At 41.7% G+C, this 23,836-nt stretch overlaps 1 protein-coding gene and 1 pseudogene across 1 annotated transcript; both read left to right on the top strand.

The window, feature by feature from the left end:
- The first annotated feature begins 5,114 nt into the window (after positions 1 to 5,114).
- Positions 5,115 to 5,615, top strand: LOC121444142 (annotated as a pseudogene).
- Positions 5,616 to 12,377: 6,762 nt separating this feature from the next.
- On the top strand, positions 12,378 to 13,275 carry LOC121444136 (60S ribosomal protein L6-like). The gene has a single exon (XM_041645930.1). The coding sequence runs from the start codon at positions 12,378 to 12,380 to the stop codon at positions 13,257 to 13,259; it is 882 nt and encodes a 293-aa protein (XP_041501864.1). The 3' UTR covers positions 13,260 to 13,275.
- Positions 13,276 to 23,836: the final 10,561 nt, after the last annotated feature.

Below are 23,836 nucleotides of genomic sequence, written 5' to 3'. Positions count from 1 at the left end.
TAAGTGACAGAACACTGACTATCAAAACATCAAGATAACCACCTTTGAAGAGTGGCCATCCACCACTAGTGAGGGAAAGCCCCAGGAGGCAGCCATATCTTCCAAGAAGAAGCAGAGAAGACATCTTAAAGAGGTAAGGAGGCAAATCCATCATCTGTGCTGCTGTTTCTCCTGCTGCATCCTAACCCCAAAGGAAGGAGACTCAACCCCAGGTGAGAGATGGGGAAACATGGGAAATGGAGTCCCAGTGAGGCTGGGTAGGCACACCCAGAGACTTGTCCTTGTGTACTTGATCTTTGTTTTTGCCACCGATATGCTGCCCCATTTATAGGACACCAACCCTAGTCTGTGACCCTAGAAGGAGCTTTTCCACTCTACCCTGTAGCGAACTGCGTGGAGTCACACCTGATGAAGATGTATAATCAATTCCTGAGATGGCTAAGGCCTGACCTATGCTATGACCACGCAATGATTATCAGCTGCCTGCAAATGTGTGGACCTATGAGCAGTGCCCACCTGGCAGTTCGGGGTTGGCAGCCCATGCCTACGTAAGGGCTGGGAGAGGTTTGCCCAAGGAGAGAGGAAGGAAAGAGGGGAGAGAGAGAAAATGAATAAGGTCCTGGAATAAACTGCAGTGAAAAGAGCTTTGGTGTGTCGCGCGCCATCCTTGCTGGACGAGGTGGGGCGTGACACTACCCTTATATGTGGATTCTGAGAAAGTTGAGCCTGAAACAGACAAACAAAGGATGCAACAAAAGGCCATGGAGGAAAGAAGAGGGGTTTGGGCTTGGGGAAAGGTGATCAGGATAGTCAAGAGAAATCATATAGAATGCTATGGGAGAGCAGACTAGCCCAGTGGTGAGTCCTGATGATGTCAGAGTCACTAACAGAGTCCTTTGCTTGTGTTTCCTTTCAAGGTCTGAACAATAGGCCTAGGGGCATGTTCTTAAACCATGGGTCTCATTATGCCCTGGTGTGACCCACCAGCCACAAGAGGAAGCCAGGCCAGAACTTTAAATATAATGTTCCCTGTGAGACACCTCCAGCAACATGGGCACAAGTGCTCTAGCCCTCTTCTCCCTGCAATGGAAGCTGTTAGCTCCCTCAAGGTTAGCTCATTCTTGGCCCAGCACTATGGCTGGACAGAGAAGTCAGACACATGGCCACCCCATCTTAAAGAGCCAGGCATCCAACTTCTGCAATCCACATTATACAACTTCATGTTCCACACAACATGGGGTCTTCACCAAGTCATTCCCTAGTTTTAAAGATCCTTATCAATGACCAGCTATAAAGAAGTTCATGTACTGTGCAGGCCCAGGAGTTAAAGGGGCACAGTGTAGAGAGGAGAGGGGTATGTGGGACAAGGCAAGAGAGAAGAAAATCAATAAGAGATTGAGGAGGACAGGGCATGACCCTGGGGAAGGGGAGGAGAGTCTGCCCATAAGAAATTCCAGTTCCAGCCAGGCAGCTGGAGATGAGAAGAAAGAGATGAGCATGTAGGGCAGAGACAGGGATCTTGGGTGGGCTGATCGGGAGAAACTCTCTGAAGAAGAGATATATGAGGTACAGGACAGGGGTTCCCAGGAGCAGAGGAGCACTCCTTCCTGGGGGGGTTCAAGCCAACCCCTTCCCAGAAGCCTCCTTCTCCTTCTGCTCTAACCAACCTCAGGCTGATCTGGAAGCATCTGTGTCCTTTTCTTCACAGCCTCCTGCCACCAGGGCCCATGCTGCCCTTGCCATGTTCCAGAAATTTAGAAACTGGTAGTATTTTTATCCCAGTGAATGAATCCTTCTCTTTGATTGGCTAAAATTACAGAACTTTTCTGGCTACTGTGAAAAGGTAACTAGGACTTCAGAGGGCTGTGGAGCATCACTGCTAGATAAGGTTAGCATCTTTGGACTGCTTTGTGTTCAGTGATGACATCCGAGGTCTAGATTGGGGAAACATTCACTGTTGTGGAGCTATGAGGTGTCAGCCAGTGTTATTGTGTACATTCTTGCTGAGTGAGGTGTCTGCAGAATCCTCATAGTCTCCATGCAGGTTGTGAACAGCTCTCTGTGTCAGTGAGGGCTTCCCAGCTGACAGGGAATCCATGGTTCTTGTCTGAAGTGGTTATTTGGATCAGTGGTTCTCAATATTCCTAATGCTGCAACCTTTTAATACAGTTCCTTATGTTGTGAAGATCCCCTTTGCTCCTGCTTCATAAGTATGTTTGTGTCTGTTATGAGTCATAATGAACATGTCTGTGTTTTCTGATGATCTTAGGTGAGCCTGTGAAAGGCTCATGTGACCCCCAAAGAGTCTGAGACCCACAGGTTGAGAAGCACTGATTTAGATGAATTAGTTTGATTTTCTGAGTGTCTCTGTGTGGAAGATGAGTTTCTGAAGCCTGGTCTTGATGGAATCCATCAATGAATTGGGCTTTCTTATGTCTGCTGAGAATGCTGGCATTGGTCTTTCTGAATGTGGGTGTTGTGTCTGCTTAGCAAATTGCAATATACTTCCTTGGCCACCACTGAGGACAGCTTGCACACACAAGTCTCTATGGCAGCCTACAATGCCAAACTCTACTGGTGTTGATGGTACAGTGGAGGGCTTAACAGTTGTCTACCTGTGTCATGAATCATTTGCCAGATACCCTAGGGCCTTTGAGATAGAAACTTGATGCAGACAGTTATCTCTTCTAGCATTCATTTACTGAATTTGTCCATTCCTGCTGTTTCTACTCTATTGCCTTGACAAATCACTGTGGCCAAGGCCATCATGGGTGAAAGCATGTTATTTAGGGGTCCCAGTTACAGATGGGGGACAGCACATGACCATCCTGATAGGAATCTAGCAACAAGTCATGGCATTGAAGCTGGAGGTGATAGCTGACACTGATTCTCAAGCAAGAGGAGGGGGGAGGGAGATTACTTGGAATGGGTTTGGCTTTAGAAACCTTAAAGCTCTGTGGCCCCCTGATGGGGGAGAGTCTTCTGTTTTGTGTTAATTTCATTGGTTAAATAAAGAGACTGCCTTGGCCCTTTAATAGGACAGAAAATTAGGTAGGTGGAGTAGACTGAACAGAATTTTGGGAGAAAGAAAGCTGAATCAGGCAGTCGCCATGATTCTCCCACCTGACACAGACACAGGTTAAAATCTTTCCTGGTAAGCCACACCTCGTGAGGCTACACAGATTATTAAAAATGAGTTAATTGAGATGTGAGAGTTAGCCAATAAGAAGCTGGAACTAATGGGCCAGGCAGTGTTTAAAAGAATACAGTTTCCATGTAATTATTTCGGGTGTAAAGCTATCCCGGTGGAGGGATACAGCCCGCAGCTCCTCACTACAGCCCCCTACTGGCACCTTCTGTTTCATATGCAAATATGTTCATCCATGGGGTCCATTCTCATTCAAACTAAGCCACATATTAACTAGGATAAGTAGAGGAAACTCTTGGGTAGTGTCTCCTGAGCTCTGACTGTTGATGTCCCTACCCTTCTGCTCTCCTTGCATTTTCAGAGAGCAGATGGCACCACTGTTTCTCTTGAAAGTTGCAAACCTGAACTTCCATAAAGATGTCTGGAAGACAGAAGAGACCCTTGTACTCCAATTTTATCTACAAAGAAGTTTCTTTTGTGGAGCCCCTCACCTAGAAGAGCACTGTTTGGCTCTCTGCACCCAGTTGGATATTTGATATCACCTCACAAGATCAGAATAAGCTAGATAGTCTCAGAAAAAGAACAAGTAACAGGCACACCTCTCAATTATCATTGGGAGACAGAACACACAAAACCATCAGTGGTCTGCCTTATGTGACAATGGAAGTCTGACCACAGTGGCAACCTGTCAACCAAGCCATGCCACAGCCTCTGTGCCAACTTGCTGAAAGACGTGGGACATTCAACATTAGTGTCTTCCAACCCCTGACTATCATAGACACAGCAGTCAATGTGACCATAAGTCCTGGACCAGCGCAGGACACGATGTAATTTAGGGAGTGCCCCGTCAATCAGCTCCTCTTGTTGAGAAAGCCATCTAAACAAGCAAAGGGTGATTTTCATAGCTTTCTCATGAGGCCATGGAAAGCAGGGGGAATAGCAAACTGTGTGACTCTAACATCATGATCTGTTTCCTGTCATGGTGAAGCTGAATGGGAGGCAAGTGGGCAGGTGGCCAGAGAATTCAGGCTGAGCACCATGGAAGGTTAGACTGTGACACACATGTCTGGTTAGCTCTCCTCAAGCAAAGGTTGTCTAGCCAGGGACAATGTGAAAGAAACCTGTTTCTAATAGACAAGGTCATAGAATCCTTGAGGGACACCCTCCAATAAAGCCAGGCCACTTCCTTTCAAAGACTTGAAGGCACCAGCCTCATCTGCCCTTCTGTCTTACCTCAGAAAAGCATGTGGTTACTTCTCTGCCCCTTTCAGACAGCAAATCCACACTGCTCATCTTCACACAAGTCAAGAAACAATGATTTTTTGTTTTTGGCCAAACTTCCTGACTCCCCAGGCTGCTCACCATGGCAGGAAATGGATAATAACCTTTGCAGGCACTCATGAACACATTCAACCATGAACTTTTCTTGCTTCCCATAGAGAGCTACAACAGGGGAATCAACCACCACACAGGGTCAATTGTTCATTTGTTCTGTTGACGATAGCTCCTGAGAGATATCATAAGATGAGAATGTAACCATCAAATTGCCCTCCTAGTGACAGGAATGATTTACTCCACCAAGTGGTTGGTCTTCAAACATGAAAGCATGAACTCAGAACCAGCTGCCACATAAAAGCCTTGCATGCCAGTGTGAGGATATCATCTTACCTCTATAGAAATGGAAGGGAGAAGTCCCGTTTTCATCCTTGTACAGATTGTCTAGAGTTCTTGACAATTTACCAGTTCAAGGAGAATGTCTCAGGAAGCAAAGTAAGTGTGACACTTGAGAACCCCTCCTACTCACACAGGAGTGAACACTGGCAGTGCTCCAGAAGACACATATGAGCCCAGACACACACAACAGCTGGGAGTCATGAAGAAAAGGGAAGAGAGTCGGATCCCGGTAGCAGCTGCAATGGCTCAGTTCTTCTCTAGCTCTCCCTGTCTCCCTTTCACTTCCGGAAACATGGCCTCTGGTGTGGCTGTCTTTAATGGTGTCATCAAGATGTTCAATGACATGAAAGTGCACAAGTCTTCAACACCAGAAGAAGTGAAGAAACGCAAGAAGGCGGTGCTCTTCTGCCTGAGTGAGGACAAGAAGAACCTCATCCTGGAGGAGGGCAAGGAGATCCTGGTAGGAGATGTGGGGCAGACTGTGGACGATCCCTACACCACTTTTGTCAAGATGCTGACAGACAAGGACTGCCGCTAAGCTCTCTATAATGCCACCTATGAGACCAAGGAGAGCAAGAAGGAGGACCTGGTGTTCCTCTTCTGGGCCGCTGAGAGTGCATCCCTTAAGAGCAAAATGATCTACGCCAGCTACAAGGATGCCATCAAGAAGAAGCTGACAGGAATCATGCATGAATTCCAAGCAAACTGTTACGAGGAGGTCAAGGACCACTACACCCTGGCAGAGAAACTAGGTGCCAGTGCTGTCATCTCCCTGGAGGGCAAGCCTTTGTGAGCCACCTCCAGCCCCCTGCCTGGAGCATCTAGCAGCTCCAGACCTGCTCATGGATGTTTCAGGCTGCCCCTTTCCTGTCAGACGGGGCTGGGGGGATCCCAGCAGGGTGAGGGTAATCCCTTCCCCCCAGTTGCCAAATGTCCCCCCATCCCCTGGACCATCCTTCTCCCTCCACCCTGATGGTTTTGGCCTTTCCAAACTGCTTTTGAGCTTCTGATTCCTCTTGGGTTGAAGCAGACCAAGTCACCCAGCTACCCAGTTTTGGTGGAGCCTGAGCTATATTTTTAATGACACCCTTATTCCTCATCCCCCCATCCCATGCTGCCAGCTTCTAACCACAATAGTGACTCTGTGCTTGTCTGTTTAATTCTGTGTGTAAATGAAATGTGGAAATGATCCTCCCTTGCCAGCTGGTTGCCCTCCCCTTCCCCTTGTTCTCAGCCACTCATGAAAACAGGACCAGTAAGGGACCTTCAATTTAAAAAAAAATTAAAAAAAACAATAAAAAGGCTAATTAACAAAAAAAAAGAAAGAAAAGGGAAGAGAAAAAACATGGGTGAAGGTTTCATCTTTCATAAATGATTGTTCTTATGTTCAGGAACTATTTCTCAACTTGCAATAACTGTGATTTTGTTCACAGCATTCTAGCTAAAAGCTCCTGTGTTTTCAACTTCCTTTTTGTTTCTTCAGACAAGTCTGCTGAAAATCTCGTGTCACTTGAATCTGTGAAGAGCAGCAGGATAACCTGTTGTAAGCTGCCTCTTTGGGACCACAACAGAATGTTAGCTCATAGCTTTGTGTGAAACCCTTTTCCACATTGTCTCAGTACTATGGATCCTATGGCTACTTTTCGCTGGATGTTGACATTATGTTCCACTCTCCAGAGTTGAAACAAAGTTTTCCAAGCCTGACACAGAAATTTCTCTGATTGTTATTTTATTATTATGTATGTTATTAAAGGTTCATTTGATTTTTATCCTGATCCATCTCTTAACATTGATATAAACCTATGATATCCAGTCCCAAGTAAATTGAAACATTTCAGAATAACTTCTCAGTCAGGATTTTTTAATCCTGTTTGATTTCACCATGGCAGGTATTTTTCAGAACTATTCCACACAAAAGCTTTGGCATTGACTCTTGTAGCAGCCTGTGATTCAGGGCACCTATGTCTTATTGGTAGCTGTGTCTGAAGCACACAGACATGTCATGTCTGCAGCTTGGCTACAGGGACACCTGATGCTTCTTGACTGCATTGGCATAAGTAGTCTAGAAAGTAGCTAGTAAGGTCCTCTGCGCTCGGGGTCGCATGATCCCAGGGCTCTCATTGGTGGGAAGAAACCAGACTGTGTCTGGGATGGCCAAATGAAAAGGAAACATTAAGAGATGTAAAGCTACAACCATATTTGAAAACATTTATAGATCAAGAAAAAAGAGGCTTAAGAAGGTGCCTTCAGTTCAGATGTCCCTGCTTCATCTGTCCAGCCATCAGCACAGATCTGCCTCAGGAAATTCAGAGACACAAAAAGACATCAGAGCAACTAGGGGAAACATGAAAACCAAAGCAAAGGAAGCACACTCAGGAGGCAGAGACAGGAGTATCTTTGTGAGATTAAGATTGGCCTTGTTCACAAAGGGAGTTCCATGATAGCAAGAGCTGTTATACAGAGAAACCCTCTCCTAAAAAAGCAAAGGAAGCTTGAAAAAGTGATGTCCATTCACTGCTTGGTAGGCAAGCATGAGTTCTGATTTCCTGTCTTCCCCCTCTCCATTGACAAACAGGAATGGTGACATATGCTTGGAATCCCACCACTGGCGAGGCAGCCATCTGCTGATTACTCACTGTCAATGCCACCAGCCTAGCAGAATCACTGAGACCTGATGTGAATGAGTGACCTGTGTCACATAAACAAGGTGAAGATGAGGTTTCGCTGTGGCTTCCACATGCATATACACTAAAGGAATGTATGTGTACACAAACACGTGTACCCATATACATATACGAAGAATCACAGATACACACACACACACACACACATGGGGGGAGAAAGACAGGAGAGAGATAAAATGGAGAAAGAATTATAAAGAATCAATTGGACTTTTGTGGAGTGATTGGTGTGTCTAAAAGTATTTTGAATTTTGATTCTTTGAGGCGGGGCTAGTGGCCATTCTGAAGTTCAATGAAGGCCCTATGTGTCTCAGAGTGACCTCAAACATCTGCTCATTCTGCCTCTACTACCAACTGCTGACATTACAGATATTGGCTTCCCTCTTCCATCTGTCCCGTGCTACAAATCTATATCAGATACTGTAGCATACTGGAGCAACACTCTCTGACTAAGGTATTTCCTGAAACCATTTTACAAATTTCATAGAGAGGGGTTGGAAATGGAGGTTTCTCTGAACTGTACCATCCAGCATCAGCTTTAAAATAATCCCTAGGCTGGGAGGTGGTGACCCATGCCTTTAATCCCAGCACTCAGGAGGCAGAGGAAGGTGGATATCCATAAGTTCGAGGCCAGTCTGGTCTACAAGAGTTACTTCCAGCATTATGGTGAGAGTTCTGGCCAACAGGCAGAGAACTTCTTTGTTCTTCATCTTGGGTCATCATCTTTTTCAGGGAACAAAGTCACATCAACACAGATGGACAGACACCACTTAACCTCTAGTCTGGGGAATGAGATGTGGACTTCCACATTCTGAAGAACATCCAGTTCATGAGATACACAAAGAATGACATTCATGGCGAACACTGGGACTAAGAAACCGGAACTAGGGATTGTGTTAGGGGGATTCCTCAGTTGGCAGAGTACTTGTCAGACAATAGTGGGACATAGATTTGTGTCCCAGTACCAGCATATAATGTCAGCAGCGCTAGCACACAGTGGTAATCCCTACTCTTGAGATTCTCAGGAAGGAGTCTAAAAGAGCTGATGAGCTCCAGAATCGGGGAGAGATTGGTTCCCAAAAATCACACTGGAAGGCCAATGAGAAGAGAATCATGAAGTTGAATTCTGGACTCATGAAGTACACCCAGAAATGAAGACATAGGCAACTAGGCAACACACGTGCTCGCACACACACACATGTGCATGTACATACACACAAAACCCAAATTATAATTGGAAAGGTTTCAGGAACTGGTCAGGATGTAACTGTAGGTACAAAACACTATGTCCCAATGGCCAGTTGAGCACAGAATCCATGTTCATACTTGTCACACATAAAATCTTCTTAAGTCAGAATCTTCTTTTCATCTGACTAGAGTTTAGGATTCTTGCACTATGAAACAGCTAACTAATAATCATAAACACAGATCTGTACACAGTCAACCAGTTCCAAAAGTAACCAGAAATAATCAATGCATTTGCTCATTGAGGGTCTCTTGCCCTATATTAACCAGGAAATCTTCAGCAAATACAAAGCAACAGGAATCATCTCAGTGGCAACTGAGTGACTGTGGCCCCCTTTCTAGAAGGCCTATCCTGTCCCAATGGGGGTGTCCTGCCAAGCCTTGGGCAGGTGAGGCACATGCATTACTGGCTGTCATGAAGAATTCTGCTGTCATCACCTAACAATGACAAGGTATCCTCGTGTAGTCATGTTTATCCAGTAACTCCCCTAGCCTCAACTTGGAAAAAGCAATTTTGCATGTGGAATATACAAAGTCCTGTGCTTATTTTATGTGAGCCAGATTCAGGAAGGGAACACCACTCATCCTTAGTCCTGTGTTCCCACAACCTTGAGAGCACTGAGAGGAGAGAGCAAGAGTTGTATGACCCATGCGTTTAAAGCACAACCTACATACTCTGAACAGATTGTTTCCAGATGAAACAGAGCCTTATTAAACTATGGCCCTGTATGAACATATCTGTGCATACAGGGGCCATAATCACATAACATGATTTATACTAAACATACATGCCAGGCTCCCTGAGGATGTCCCCGGAGTCCTGAAGTTGGCTGGCTCAGTCCTGCAAAGGAAGCATCTGAGCTGTGGATCCTTACAGCAAGCTCCTCATGTAGAAATCACAGCATGTCAGAGGGTCATGATGTCATCTGCACAGGCTTTGTGCTGTTCTTCACCCTTGTCCTCTGTGTCTCTCTAAACCTTCACCACAGACTAAGGACCAACTCCAGTTTCCATCAGCATCTTCAGAGGAAGGCTCAGGACACTCCTACTCCCTCATGAGGAAATGCTGATGCTAAGACCGGTATTAGTGATTTTGCAGTGCTTGTGTGAGTGTATATGTGTGTGTTTCAGAGAAACAGTCAGGCAGTTTAGCAGGTCATCCAAGCGTGCAAAGAATGGTGTGCAAAGTGAGTTTTAGGGCAATGAGTATTGTTACACAGAGAAACCCTGTCATGAACAACCAAAAAGAAAAAAAGAATAAGAGAATTGGAATGGCAAAAGGAAAAGTTATGCCTTATTTTTCTTGTTTGAGTTGGAAATCAGGAAGCAAGCAGGCTTGACTATGATGTAGAAACTGCCACATATAGAGAGGACTCCCTAAGAAGTGTAAGTCCAGTGTCTCATTAATGGGGCAATTATTTTTCCCATGAGTTATTGTGTTTTCAAATGAATCCACTTTTCTGAGTAGAGGCATTCTGGGGAGGGCATTGATGGGCTCAATTACATTAATGTGTAAGGGAGGAGACAAAATAATATGTAAGGATCTAATATTTAAGGCAGATCACATTTCCTAATTCCAGCATAAATTAGAACTCAGCTTCCATTCTTTGGACAGGAGGAAGTAGCTTTGGATTCACAGATCTCACCAAAGCCAAAGTACTTCTACCTTGTCACATGGTACTTTATATCTCAAGGAGGCAATTGTGATGCTGCTTTTGCTAGTGGACCCAGTGAAGCCAGAGCTGACCTGCAATGCCAGGAAAGGGGTTCTCATCAAAACCTTCAAGCTGGCCAGTCAAACACAAGGGAGCAGGACATACTAGAGAACAGGGGAGTTGCTCCAAATACTATTACTATTGGGGTTTAGAAATTATATTTGAGCCCTGCGAGCTCCATGGAACCTGGTCACACATCCTGTGCCAATACTTGGGGACACAAAAGGTAAGTAAGCAGCAGCCCTGTGACCCCGGACCCCACACTCCCTAAGAACTCCAGGTGGGAGAAAAGCTAGGAGCCCCTCTCCAGGTACTTTGATATTCCTAGTCCCCAGCAAGGGTGCTTGCCTGTTAGCCCTCAATCCACCCCAACCCCAACTCATCATTCCCTGTGAGCAATACATCCTGAGCCAATACTTGGTGGACATAAGAGCTGCTAGCAGGGAGCTTTCCTGCTAGCCCTCAATCCACCTGGCCCCCAACCCACTCCCAACCCTGCAAGCTCCGTAGAACCCTGTGACACAACTGGCACCGATCCAGAGTGGACCTAAGAGTCAGCTTCAATACTGACTGGACCTAAGAGAGAGCCACAGCAAAGATTGGACCAAGAAGCCAAGACACTACTGCCCTCATTTGAAAGAAGGGATGGGTAGGCGCCAATGTAAGAATTTCTCCAACATCCTAAAACACAACATAGTAACACCAGAACCCTGTGGAAACAAAACAGGAAGGCTGGATCATCCTAACCCAGAAGATGTAGAAGAAAATGACTTTAAACATAACTTTATGAAAATGATAGAGACCTTTAAAGAAGAAGTGAAAAACTCCCTTAAAGAAATAAAGAAGAAGACAAACAGAAAGCTGGAAGAAATGGATAAATCCCTCAAAGAAAATCAAGAAAAAGCAATCAACCAGGTGAAGGAAACAGTTCAAAACTTGAAGATTGAAATAGATGTAATAGAGAAAACACAAACCAATAAAACTTGGGAAATGGAAAATCTGGATAAACAAACAGGAACCACAGAGACAAGTATAACCAGCAAGAGATAGAAGAAAGAATCTCAGGCACTGAAGATACTATTGAGGAAATAGATTCATTGGACAAAGAAAACACTAAATCCAACAAATTCTTAACACAAAACAGTCAGGAAATCTGGAACACTATGAAAAGACCAAACCTAAAAATAATAGGTATAGAAGAAGAAGAAGAAGAAGAAGAAGAAGAAGAAGAAGAAGAAGAAGAACTCCAGCTCAAAGGCACAGAAAATATATTCAACAAAATTATAGAAGAGAACTTTCCCAACCTACAGAAGGATATCCCTATGAATACAAAAGCTTACAGAATGCCAAATAGACTGGATCAAAAAAAAAATCCCCTCACCATATAATAATCAAAACACAAAACACAGAACAAAGAATATTAAGCGCTACAAAGGAAAAAGTTCAAGTAACATATAAAGGTAAACCTATCAGAATTACACCTGACTTCTCGATGGAAACCATGAAAGCCAGAAGGTCCTGGATAGATGTGCAGCAGACTCTAAGAGACCATGGATGCAAGCCCAGACTACTATACCAGCAAAGTTTTCATTCATTGTTTTGAAGAAAACAAAATATTCAATGACAAAAACAGATTTAAACAATACGTATCCACAAAACCCAGCCTTACAGAAAGTACTAGAAGGAAAACCTCAACCCAAGGAAGCTAACTACACCTACAATAACACAGACATCTGATAACCCCCCCACCAGCATAACCCAAAGAAGGGAAACACACAAACACCACCACCGAAAGATAACCGGAGTTAACAACCACTGGTCATTAATAGCGCTTAATATCAATGGTCTCAACTCACCTATGAAAAAACACAGGCTAAGAGCATGGATAAGAAAACAGGATCCAGTTCTTGCAAGATGGCAGGTGAAAAAGGCGAGAAACCTGATACAAAAGAGAAGAAACCTGCAGCCAAGAAGGCTGGCGGTGATGCCCCTGCCGCTGATGCAGCCAAAAAGGGTGACCCTAAGGCTAAAAAGCTCAAGAAGGTGAAGCCCCATTGCAGCCAAAATCCAGTCCTTGTTAGAGGAATTGGCAGGTACTCCCGATCTGCTATGTATTCCAGAAAGGCCATGTACAAAAGGAAATACACAGCTGCAAAAACCAAGCTTGAAAAGAAGAAGAAAAAGGAAAAGGTCCTTGCCACTGTCACAAAACCAGTTGGTGGTGACAAGAATGGTGGTACCTGGGTGGTTAAGCTTCGAAAAATGCCCAGGTATTATCCTACTGAAGATGTGCCTCGGAAGCTGCTGAACCATGGCAAAAAGCCCTTCAGTCAGCATGTGAGACGCCTGCGTGCCAGCATCACTCCTGGGACTGTCCTCATCATCCTTACCGGGCGCCACAGGGGCAAGAGAGTGGTTTTCCTGAAGCAACTGGGCAGTGGTTTACTGCTTGTGACAGGACCTCTTGCCCGCAACAGAGTTCCTTTGAGAAGAACACATCAGAAGTTTGTCATCGCCACCTCTACAAAAGTTGATATCAGCACAGTTAAAATCCCCAAACACCTGACTGATGCTTACTTCAAGAAAAAGCAGCTGCGTAAGCCCAGGCATCAGGAGGGTGAGATCTTTGACACAGAGAAGGAGAAATATGAGATTACAGAGCAGCGCAAGGCTGATCAGAAAGTGGTGGACTCACAGATTCTGCCAAAGATCAAAGCTGTCCCTCAGCTGCAGGGCTACCTGCGCTCTCAGTTCTGTCTGACCAACGGGATGTATCCTCACAAACTGGTTTTCTAAATTGCTGACAATCTAATTAAACAACTTTATGTGTCAAAAAAAAAGAAAGAAAGAAAAAGAAAACAGGATCCAACATTCTGCTGTTTACAAGAAACACACCTCAACCTTAAAGACAGACAGTACCTCAGAGTACAGGCTTGGGAAAAGGTTTTCCAATCAAATGGATCTAAGAAACAAGTGGGTGTGGCTATCCTAATATCTAAAAAAAATATATTTTAAACTACAATTAACCAGAAGAGATGGAGAATGACACTTTAGATTCCTAACAGGAATAATTCATCAAGATGAAGTCTCAATCCTGAATATCTATGCCCCAAATACAAGAGCACCCACATATGTAAAAGAAACATTACTAAAACTTAAATCACATATCAAACCCCCACATTAATTGCAGGAGATTTCAACACTCCTTTTCTGACAATGGACAGGTCAAACAAACAGAAACTTAACAGAGAAATAAGAGAACTAACAGATGTAATGAATAAAATGGACTTAACTGACATCTTTCTTCTCAGCACCTCATGGAACCTTCTCTAAAATTGATCACATTCTCGATAACAAAGCAAACATCCACAGATACAAAAAAAATGGAGTAATCCACTGTTTCTTATCACATCACCATGGAATAAAGTTAGAATTCAAAAACCCTGTCTCGAAAAACCAAAAAAAAAAAAAAAAGAAAAAAGTTAGAATTCAACAACACTACTCCCAGAAAGCCTACAAACTTATGGAAACTAAACAGTCAACTACTGAACTGCTCCTGGGTTGAGGAAGAAATAAAGAAAGAAATTAAAACCTTCCTTGAATTCAATGAAAATGAAGGAACTACATATGCAAACTTATGGGACACTATAAAAGCAGTGCTAAGAGGAAAGTTCATAGCACTAAGTGCCCACATAAAGGAAATGGAGAAAGCTCACATCAGTGACCTAACAGCATGACTAAATCTAGAAAAAAAAAAGAAGCAGACTTACCCAGGGGGAGTAAAGGATTGAAAATAATCAAACTGAGGGCTGAAATCAACATCATAAAAACACAGAAAACCATACAAAAATCAATGAAACAAAGAGCTGGTTCTTTGAGAAAATCAACAAGATTGACAAATTCATATCCAAACTAATCAAACGGCAAAGAGAGAACACCCAAATTAATAAAATCAGAAATGAAAAGGGGGACATAACAATAGACACTGAAAAATTCAGAGAATCATTAGGTTCTACTGAAAAACCTGTACTCCACAAAATTAGAAAATGTAAAAGAAATGGACAATTTTTTAGATAGATACCATATACCCAAATTAAATCAAGACCAGGTGAGAAATTTAAATAGACCTATAAGTCACGAGGAAATAGAAGCTGTCATCAAAAACCTCTCAACCAAAAAAGCCCAGGGCCAGATGGTTTTAGTGCAGAGCTAATATCTATACTCCTCAAAGTGTTCCACATAATAGAATCAGAAGTGTCATTGCCAAACTCGTTTTATGAAGCTACAGTTACCCTGATAACAAAACTGCACAAAGACTCAACCAAGAAAGAGAATTACAAACCAATCTCACTCATGAACATTGATGCAAAAATTCTCAATAAAATACTGGCAAACCAAATCCAAGAACACATAAAAAAAATCATCCATCATGATCAAATAGACTTCATCTCAGAGATGCAGGGCTGGTTCAACATATGAAAATCTATCAATGTAATCCATCATATAAATAAACTGAAAGAAAAAAATGATATGATCACTTCATTAGATGCTGAAAAAGCATTTGACAAAATTCAACACCCCTTCATGATAAAGGTCTTGGAGAGATTAGGGATACAAAAATCATATCTAAATATAATAAAAGCAATATACAGCAAGCCGACAGCCAACATTAAATTAAATTGAAAGAAATTCAAAGCCATCCCACTAAAATCAGGAACAAGACAAGGCTGTCCACTCTGTCCACATCTCTTTAACATAGTTCTTCAAGCTTTAGCAATAGCAATAAGATAACATAAAGAGATCAAGGATTCAAATTGGAAATAAAGAGGTCAAACTTTTGTTATTTGCAGATGATATGACAGTGTATATAAGTTACCCCAAAAACTCTACCAGAGAACTCCTACAGCTGATAAATAACTTCAGTGAAGTGGCAGGATACAAGATCAACTCAAAAAAATCAGTAGCCCTTCTATATACAAAGGATAGAGAAGCAGAGAGGAAAATCAGAGAAACATCACCTTTCACAATAGCCACAAATCACATAAAATATCTTGGGTTAACACTAACAAAGGATGTGACAGACCTATTGAAAAAAAAACTTTAAGTCTTTGAGGAAAGATATTGAAGAATAAGATACCAGAAAATGGAAAGATCTCTCATGCTCTTGGATAGGAAAGATTAACATAGTAAAAATGGGAATTTTACCAAAAGCAACCTATATATTCAATGCAATTCCTATCAAAATCCCAACACAATTCTTCACAGACCTTGAGAGAACAATAATCAACTTCATATGGAAAAAAAATAAACCAGGATAGCCAAAAATCTGTACAATAAATGAACTGCCATAGGCATTACCATCCCTGACATCAAGCTCTATTACAGAGCTACAGTAATCAAAACAGCTAGGATTTGGCATAAAAACGGAGATGCTGACCAATGGAATAGAATTGAAGAAGTGGATATTAATTCACACACCTATGAACACCTGATTTTTGACAAAGAATCAAAAATTATACAATGGAAAAAAGCATCATTAACAAATGGTGCTGGCATAACTGGTTGTCAACCTGTAGAAGAATGAAAATAGATCCATATCTATCACCATGCACAAAACTCAAGTCCAAATGGATTAGAGGCCTCAATATAACTCCAAACACACTGAACCTGATAGAGTTGTTCAATGCATGGACACAGGAGACCACTTCCTAAATATAACCTCAGTAGCACAGACAATAAGAGCATCAGTAAATAAATGGGACCTCCTGAAACTGAGGAGCTTCTGTAAAGCAAAGGAAACAGTCAACAAGACAAAAAGGAAGTCTGCTGAATGGGAAAAAATTTTACCAACCCCACATCAGACAAAAGACTGATCTCCAAAATTTATAAAATACTCAAGAAAGTAGACATTAAAATTCTAAATAACCCAATTAAAAAGTGGTGTCCTGAAGTAAACAGAGAATTCTCAACAGAAGAATTTCAAATGGCCAAAAGATACTTAAGGGCATGTTCAACTTCCTTAGCTATCAGGAAAATGCAAATCAAAACAACTCTGAGAGACCATCTCACTCCTGTCAGAATGGCTAAGATAAAAAACACTAATGGTAGCTTATGCTAAAGAGGATGTGGAGCAGCAAGGGGAACACTCATCCATTGTTCGTGGGAATGCAAACTCATGCTACCACTTTGGAAATCAGAGTGGTGGTTTCTCAGAAAATTAGGAGTCAACCTACCTCAGGATCCAGCAATACCACTCTTGGGAATATACCCAAAAGATGCTCAATCATACTACAAAAGCATTTGTTAAAGTATGTTCACAGCAGCATTATTTGTAATAGATAAAACTTGGAAACAACCTAGATGTCCCTCAACAGAAGAATGGATAAAGAAATTGTGGCACATCTACACATTAGAGTACTACTCAGTGGTAAAAATAATGACATCTTCAATTTTGCATGCAAGTGGATGGAATTAGAAAACACTATCCTGAGTGAGGTAACCCAAACCCCCAAAAAGTGTATATGGTATGTACTTAGTCATAAGTGGATATTATGCATAAATAAAAGGGGCACTGAGCCTATAGTTCATGATCCTAGAGAAACTAAGAAATAAGGTGAACACAAAGAAAAACATATATAGACCCTTCTGGAAATTGGAAACAGACAAAAATTTGGGAGCATTGGGGGCAGGGGATAGAAAAAAGGGGAGGAAACGGGGGGTTGAGGAGAACTTGAGGGACTAAGATAGTTGAGATGGAGGAAGGACAGATAAGAGAACAAGGAAAGAGATATCTTGATTGAGGAAGCCATTATGGTGTTAGCAAGAAACTTGGCTCTAGAATAATGCCAAAGAACCCACAGTGATGACCCCAGCTAAGACCCTAAGCAATAGAGGAGAGGGCATCTGAACTGGCCTTACCCTGTAATCAGACTAATGATTATCTTAAATATCACCATAGAAGCGTTGTCCAACAATAGATGGAAACAGAAGCAATGACCCACATCAGTGCACTGGACTGACATCCCAAAATCCAGTTGAAGAGTGGAAGGAGTCAGAGTATGAGCAAGGAATCCAAGACAATGACGGATTCATCCACTGAGACAGTGTGCTTGAGCTAATGGTAGCTCACCAACTCCAGTTGGACTGGGAGTCAACTCTGACGGAAGTTGACAATTGGGACAGACAGAGCGGCCACTGATAGTGACACTGGGATTTGTCTCCTCGGCATGTACTGGCTTCTTGGGACCCTATTCTCTTTGGATGTAAACCTTGTTCAACCTAGATGTAGTAGAGAGGGCCTTAGACTTTCCACAGATCAGGGTGCACAGCCCTCTCTTAGGATTGGAGGGGGTGGTGTGGGAGGGTCTGTAGAAAGAGTGGGAGGGGAGTGGCAGAAGGGAAGGGATTGGGAATTTGGATTGGTATTTTTTAAGTAATAAAATAATTTTAAAAAGAAATTTAGTGATAAGATTGACAGACTCCAGTATAAAAGGAAACAGTATAAAAGTTTCCAAGTGTGCCCTGGAAGATAATCTTTCCAGCAGCCATATACCTCAAGTTACAGAAAATCAAAGAGAAGCCCACATTATAAGTTTGGCTGAACTACAGCAAATACAAATCCCAGCCTCAGAGAGTGTCTGCAGTTAATGCAAGGACATTAATTGGTAAAGAATGGGATCCTGTGACTTGAGATGGGGTTGTGTGGGAGGACTATATTAGGGCTCAGAACTGTGAACTCTCAGGTACTCAAGGGTTAATCTCAACTGGGGTTGGTAATCACTCCACCCTCATTCCCTCTTGAAATGTTATCATTGTCATCTGTGATTGAGAAAATTTCTTCTTCATTGTCTTCTAAACCAGCTCTGACTTTCTTTAAAGGAAATGTCAGGCAACACAATACTGATTTCCCTCAGGGCCCACCAATAGCTGCCTCTAGACCTATAACCAGACTTAAGGCATAATAGGCTGGTAAGGGGAGGTAGAAAGTGTCGTTCATGACAGTGAGCCCATGATCATAGAATCCACTGGTCTTACCATGTTCTCCAATATCCCAAAGTAGCAGGCCTGATGAAAGATAGAGTGATCTTTTGAAGACATAGTTCCAGTATCAATTATGTGGCAGAAGCAAGGGATTCTGGGTCAAGGTTCTCTAAAAGGTGTTATATGCTTTGAATCAGCATCCAGTATATGGTACAGTTTCTCTCATAGTGAGGATCCATGGGTCAGGAAACAAGGCAGGATGGAAAAGGAAATACGTATACTCATTACATTCCTAGTGACTCCCTAGGAAAAAAAATTTTCCTTCCTCTTCTCACAACCTTAAGTTTCGTTGGCCTAGAAGTGTTGGCATCATATTGGGGAGCATTCCTGCCAGGAGCCACAGCAAACCTTCAATTGAACTGGAAGATCAGGATTCCCCATGGCCACTATGGACTTCTATTGACCTTAAAACAATAGGCTATAACTGGTTTTATGCCCAGAAATGTGTGAATGGATGTCATTAATAGCCTGGTGATCTTTGGGCTACCTACATGGCCTAGACTACACTAGATCCTCACCCATACCCTTATCTTGAGCTTGTTTTCTTAGTTAAACTGCAGAACCCATCTTTATAGCATAAATAGCAGAATACAAGAGATGGAAGAGAGAATCTCAAGTGCTGAAAATACAATAGAGTAAACAGACTCATCAGTCAAAGCAAACAAAATCTAAACTAATTCTAACAAAGGTTTAACACAAAATACTCAGGAAATTTGGGACACCATGAAAATACCAAACCTAAGAATAACTTGGATAGATGAAGGAGAAGTCCAACTCAAAATGACAGAAAATGTATTCAACAAAATCATAAAAGAAAACTTTCCTAACCTAAAGAAAAATATGCCTGTGAAGATACAAGAAGCTTACAGAACACCAAAGAGAGTGGATTTAAAAAAAAGTCCCCATCACATATAATAATCAAAACACTAAACATACAGAATAAAGAATATTAAGAGCTACAAAGGAAAAAGGACAAGTAACATATGAAGGCAGACCTATCAGAATTACATGTGTCTTCTCAATGGGAACAATGAAAGCCACAAGGTCCTTTAGGCAGACATTAAGAGACCACAGATGTCCAGACTACTATATCCAGCAAAACTTTCAATCACTATAGAAGGACAAAACAAGATGTTCCATGACAGATCCAGATTTATCCAATACCACTAACCCAGCCCTACACAAAGTACTAGAAGGAAAACTCCAACACGGTGAAGTTGGATACACCAGCAAAAACATGGACAATAGATGACCTCACAGCAGAACATCCCAAAGAAGAGAAAAACAGACAAAATAACATCACCAGCAACAAAAACTAAAATAACCAGAGCTAGCAAACACTGGTCATTAATATCCTGTATCCCTTAATATAAATGAACCCCACTCACCTATAAAAAGACACAGACTCACAGATTGGATATGAAAATAGAATCCACCATTCTGCTGCATACAAGAAACACACTTTAACCTCAGAAATAGATATTGCTTCAGATAAGGGTTGGGAAAAATTTCCAATCCAATGGACCTAAGAAACAAGCTGGTGTAGCTATCATAGTATCTAACAAAATAGGCTTCAATCTAAAATCTATTGAAAGAGACAAAGAAGGACATTTCATATAGTCATAGAAAAAATTCACAAGAAGAAATCTCAGTACTGAACATCTATGCCCCAAATACAAGGGCACCCTCATATGTAAAAGAAACACTTCTAAAGTTCAAATCACACATTAAACACCACACACTAATAGTGGGAAACTTCTACACCCCACTCACACCACTGGGTAGGTATGTCAGAAAGAAAATTTAACAGAGAAATAAAGGAACTAACAGATGTTATGGCTCAAATGGACTTAACAGATATCTATAGAACATTCCATCCAAACATAAAAGAATATACCTTCTTCTTAGGACCTCACAGAACCTTCTCAAAAATTGACCAAATACGTGGTAACAAAGCAAACCTCAACAGAGAGAAAATTTGGAATTATGCCATGTATCTTATTGGGTCACCACTGCTTAAAATTAGAATTCAACAGCAATACTAATTCCAGAAAACCAACAAACACATGGAAATTAAACAATGCTCACATGAAGCATTAATGGGTCAAAGAAGAAATAAAGGGAGAAATTAAAGACTTTCTAAAATTCAATGAAAATAACTATACAATGTACCCAAATTGATGGGACACAATGAAAGCAGTGTTAAGAGGAAAGTTCATAGTACTAAATGCCTTCATAAAGAAAGTGGAAAAATCACACATTAGTAAATTAACAGAACATTTGTAAACTCTGAAACAAAAAGAAGCAAAGTCACCTAGAAGAAAAAGACAGCAGGAAATAATCAAATTGAGAGCTGAAACAGCAAAACAGAAACAAACAAAATACAAAGAATCAGTGAGAATAAGAGTTAGTTCTTTGAAAAAAATCAACAAAGTAGACAAAAATTTATCCAAACTAACCAAAAAGTAGAGAGAGATTATCCAAATTAACAAAATCATAAATGAAAAGGGGGACATAACAATAAACAGGGAAGAAATCCAAAGACTCATCAGGTCATATTTTGAAAATCTGTACTCCACAAAAGTGGAAAACTTAAAAGAAATGGACAACTTTCTGGATAAATATCACTTACCAAAATTAAATCAGGATGAGATAACCAAAGTAAATATACCTATTACTGTTAAAGAAATAGAAACAGTCATAAAAAGTCTCCCAACCAAAAAAAAATTGCCCAGGACCAGATGGTTTCAGTTTAGAATTGTACAAGATTTTCAAAGAAGAACTAAAACCAATACTACTCAATTGTTTCACACAATTGAAACAGAAGTAACATTGCCAAATTCTTTTTATGAGGCTACAATTACTCTGATACCCAAATCACATAAAAGCATTACTAATACAGACCAATCTCACTCATGAACACTGATGCAAAAGTACTAAATAAAATACTTGCAAACTGAATCCAGGAACACATCAGAACCATCATCCACTATGATCAAGTCAGCTTCATCAGAGAGATGGAGGGGTGGTTCAACATATGAAAATCTGTCAATGTGATCCATCATATAAACAAACTGAAAAATAAAAACCACATGATCACCTCATCAGATGTTTAAAAAGCCTTCAACAAAATACAGCATCCCTTCATGATAAAGGTCTTGGAGAAAGCAGGGATACAAGGAACATACCTAAACATAATAAAGGCAATATACAGCAAGCCAACAACTGACATCAAACTAAATGGAGAGAAACTCACAGTGATCCCACTGAAATCATGAATAACACAAAGTTGTCCACTCTCTCCATATCTATTCAACATAGTTCTTGAGGTTCTAACTAGAGCAATAAGACAATACACGAAGATCAAGCGGATACAAATTGAAAAAGAAGTCAAACTCTCACTGTTTGCTGATGACATGATAGTTTACATAAGTAACCCAAAAAATTCTATCAAGGAACTTCTACAACTAATAAACATTTTCAGTAATGTAGTAGGATACAAGATAAACTCAAAAACATCAGTAGCCCTCCTGTACAGAGATGATAAATGGGGTTAGAAAGAAAACAGAGAAACATTACCCTTCACAATAGCCACAAATAGCATAAAATATCTTAGAGTAACTCTAACCAAACAAGTGGAAGGCTTGTACGGCAAGAACTTTACATCTTTGAAGAAAGAAATTGAAGACACCAGAAGATAGAACAATCTCTCTTGCTATTAGGTCAGTAGAATTAACATAGTAAAAATGGCAATCTTAGCCAGGCAGTGGTGGCACACGCCTTTAATCCCAGCACTCAGGAGGCAGAGGCAGGCGGATCTCTGTGAGTTCGAGGCCAGCCTCGTCTACAAGAGCTAGTTCCAGGACAGCAACCAAAAGCTAAGGAGAAACCCTGTCTCGAAAAATCAAAAAAAAAAAAAAAAAAGAAAGAAAGAAAGAAAGAAAGACCTACCTGATCAAGTCTCTTCCTGGATTCACAGACCCCTCAGACTCAAGGTGAAATTCACCTATGACATGCAGGTCCTGTGCAACCTCATTCTAAAATACCGATTTTCCCATGGGTGTACAAATAGGCCACTTCTTTCCCATTCCTGGTGTTTTCGCTGCCCAGAAAGATCTTACTTGGTACCTGGTCCACTCTAGCTCCCAACAGCTCAGCCCAGCCCCAGGGGAGTAAATGGGCTTTTAGACAGCACTAGGACCTTTGCCTTTAGATCCCTGTTAAGTCCCAGGCATAGCAGAACCAGACTGTTCCCACTGTGCTCTTCCTGCATTTCCTTAGAACTAAGAGTTAATGGTGGGGGCTCGCTCTGTGTCAAGAGCACTGTCTGCTCCTTCAGAGGACCTGGATTCAATCTCCAGAACCCACATGGCTGTTCATAAACATCTGTAACTCCAGTTCCAGGGTATTTAACACCCTCTCTGACCTCCAAGAGCAATGTACACATGTGGTACACAGGAGGGAAAACCCCATATACATAAAATAAAAATATGTATTTTTCTTAAATGAAAAAAGAGGTATAGGGATTTTGTTGTTTGCTACCATTGGGGAATGTTTCTTACACAGCATTGGATACCCTAGCTGTCACCCTCTTCTGTCTCAATTGTGTGCCCCTAGGATCTTCTTTGTACTCATCCATTATCATCACACACACTGATTTGTTTGAGAAATATATCATTCCCCCCCAAAAGACAGATGGACACAGGCTGGAAAACAGAACACCCTGTCCCCCATACTTACCTTTGGTCTGTGTTCATTCCATGCTTACTCCCTCATGCTCCTCCTCTTAGTCTTCCAGGATGAAGCCCCTCATGTCTTGGGCTGCCCTTGTCATCTGTCACATCTGGACTCAGGCAGGATTGGTTTCTCTGTTACTAGCAAGCCCACCATCAATATTAGGTCAGTAAGTAAGGCGACATCCTCAGGTTACTTCAAATGAACATAAGTTAGCAGGAGTTCATGGGAAATATTGCTCCCTAATACCAGACTTTGTCCTTTGAAACCTTTTCACAATGCTTTCCCTGCTGGACTCCTTTCGCTGTTACTGTTACAACATTCATTTCCTAACAACAGTCAGGAATTTTATATGATGAGGTACAAGCCTCTGCCACCACCTGTCCTCAGAGGTCCCCTTCAACACTCAGGTCATTCCACAGGCTTCCTCTAAGGTTGGGATGACCACCCCCCATACCCAGGATGACTGGACTGGGTACTTTGTCACGATGTCTTGTTTGCCTCTCCTCCCATTTCATATGCTAGTTTTCTCCATTCTTATTTTCTAGTTTGGCATGCACATAGGGTCTCAGAGCACAACGCATTGAGATTTCCACAAG

The sequence above is a fragment of the Microtus oregoni genome, unplaced genomic scaffold (assembly GCF_018167655.1).
Source record: "Microtus oregoni isolate MIOR12 unplaced genomic scaffold, Mior012 000117F_ref0000505, whole genome shotgun sequence".
Taxonomy (NCBI): Eukaryota; Metazoa; Chordata; class Mammalia; order Rodentia; family Cricetidae; genus Microtus; species Microtus oregoni.
This window is presented reverse-complemented; position numbering and strand designations above follow the sequence as displayed.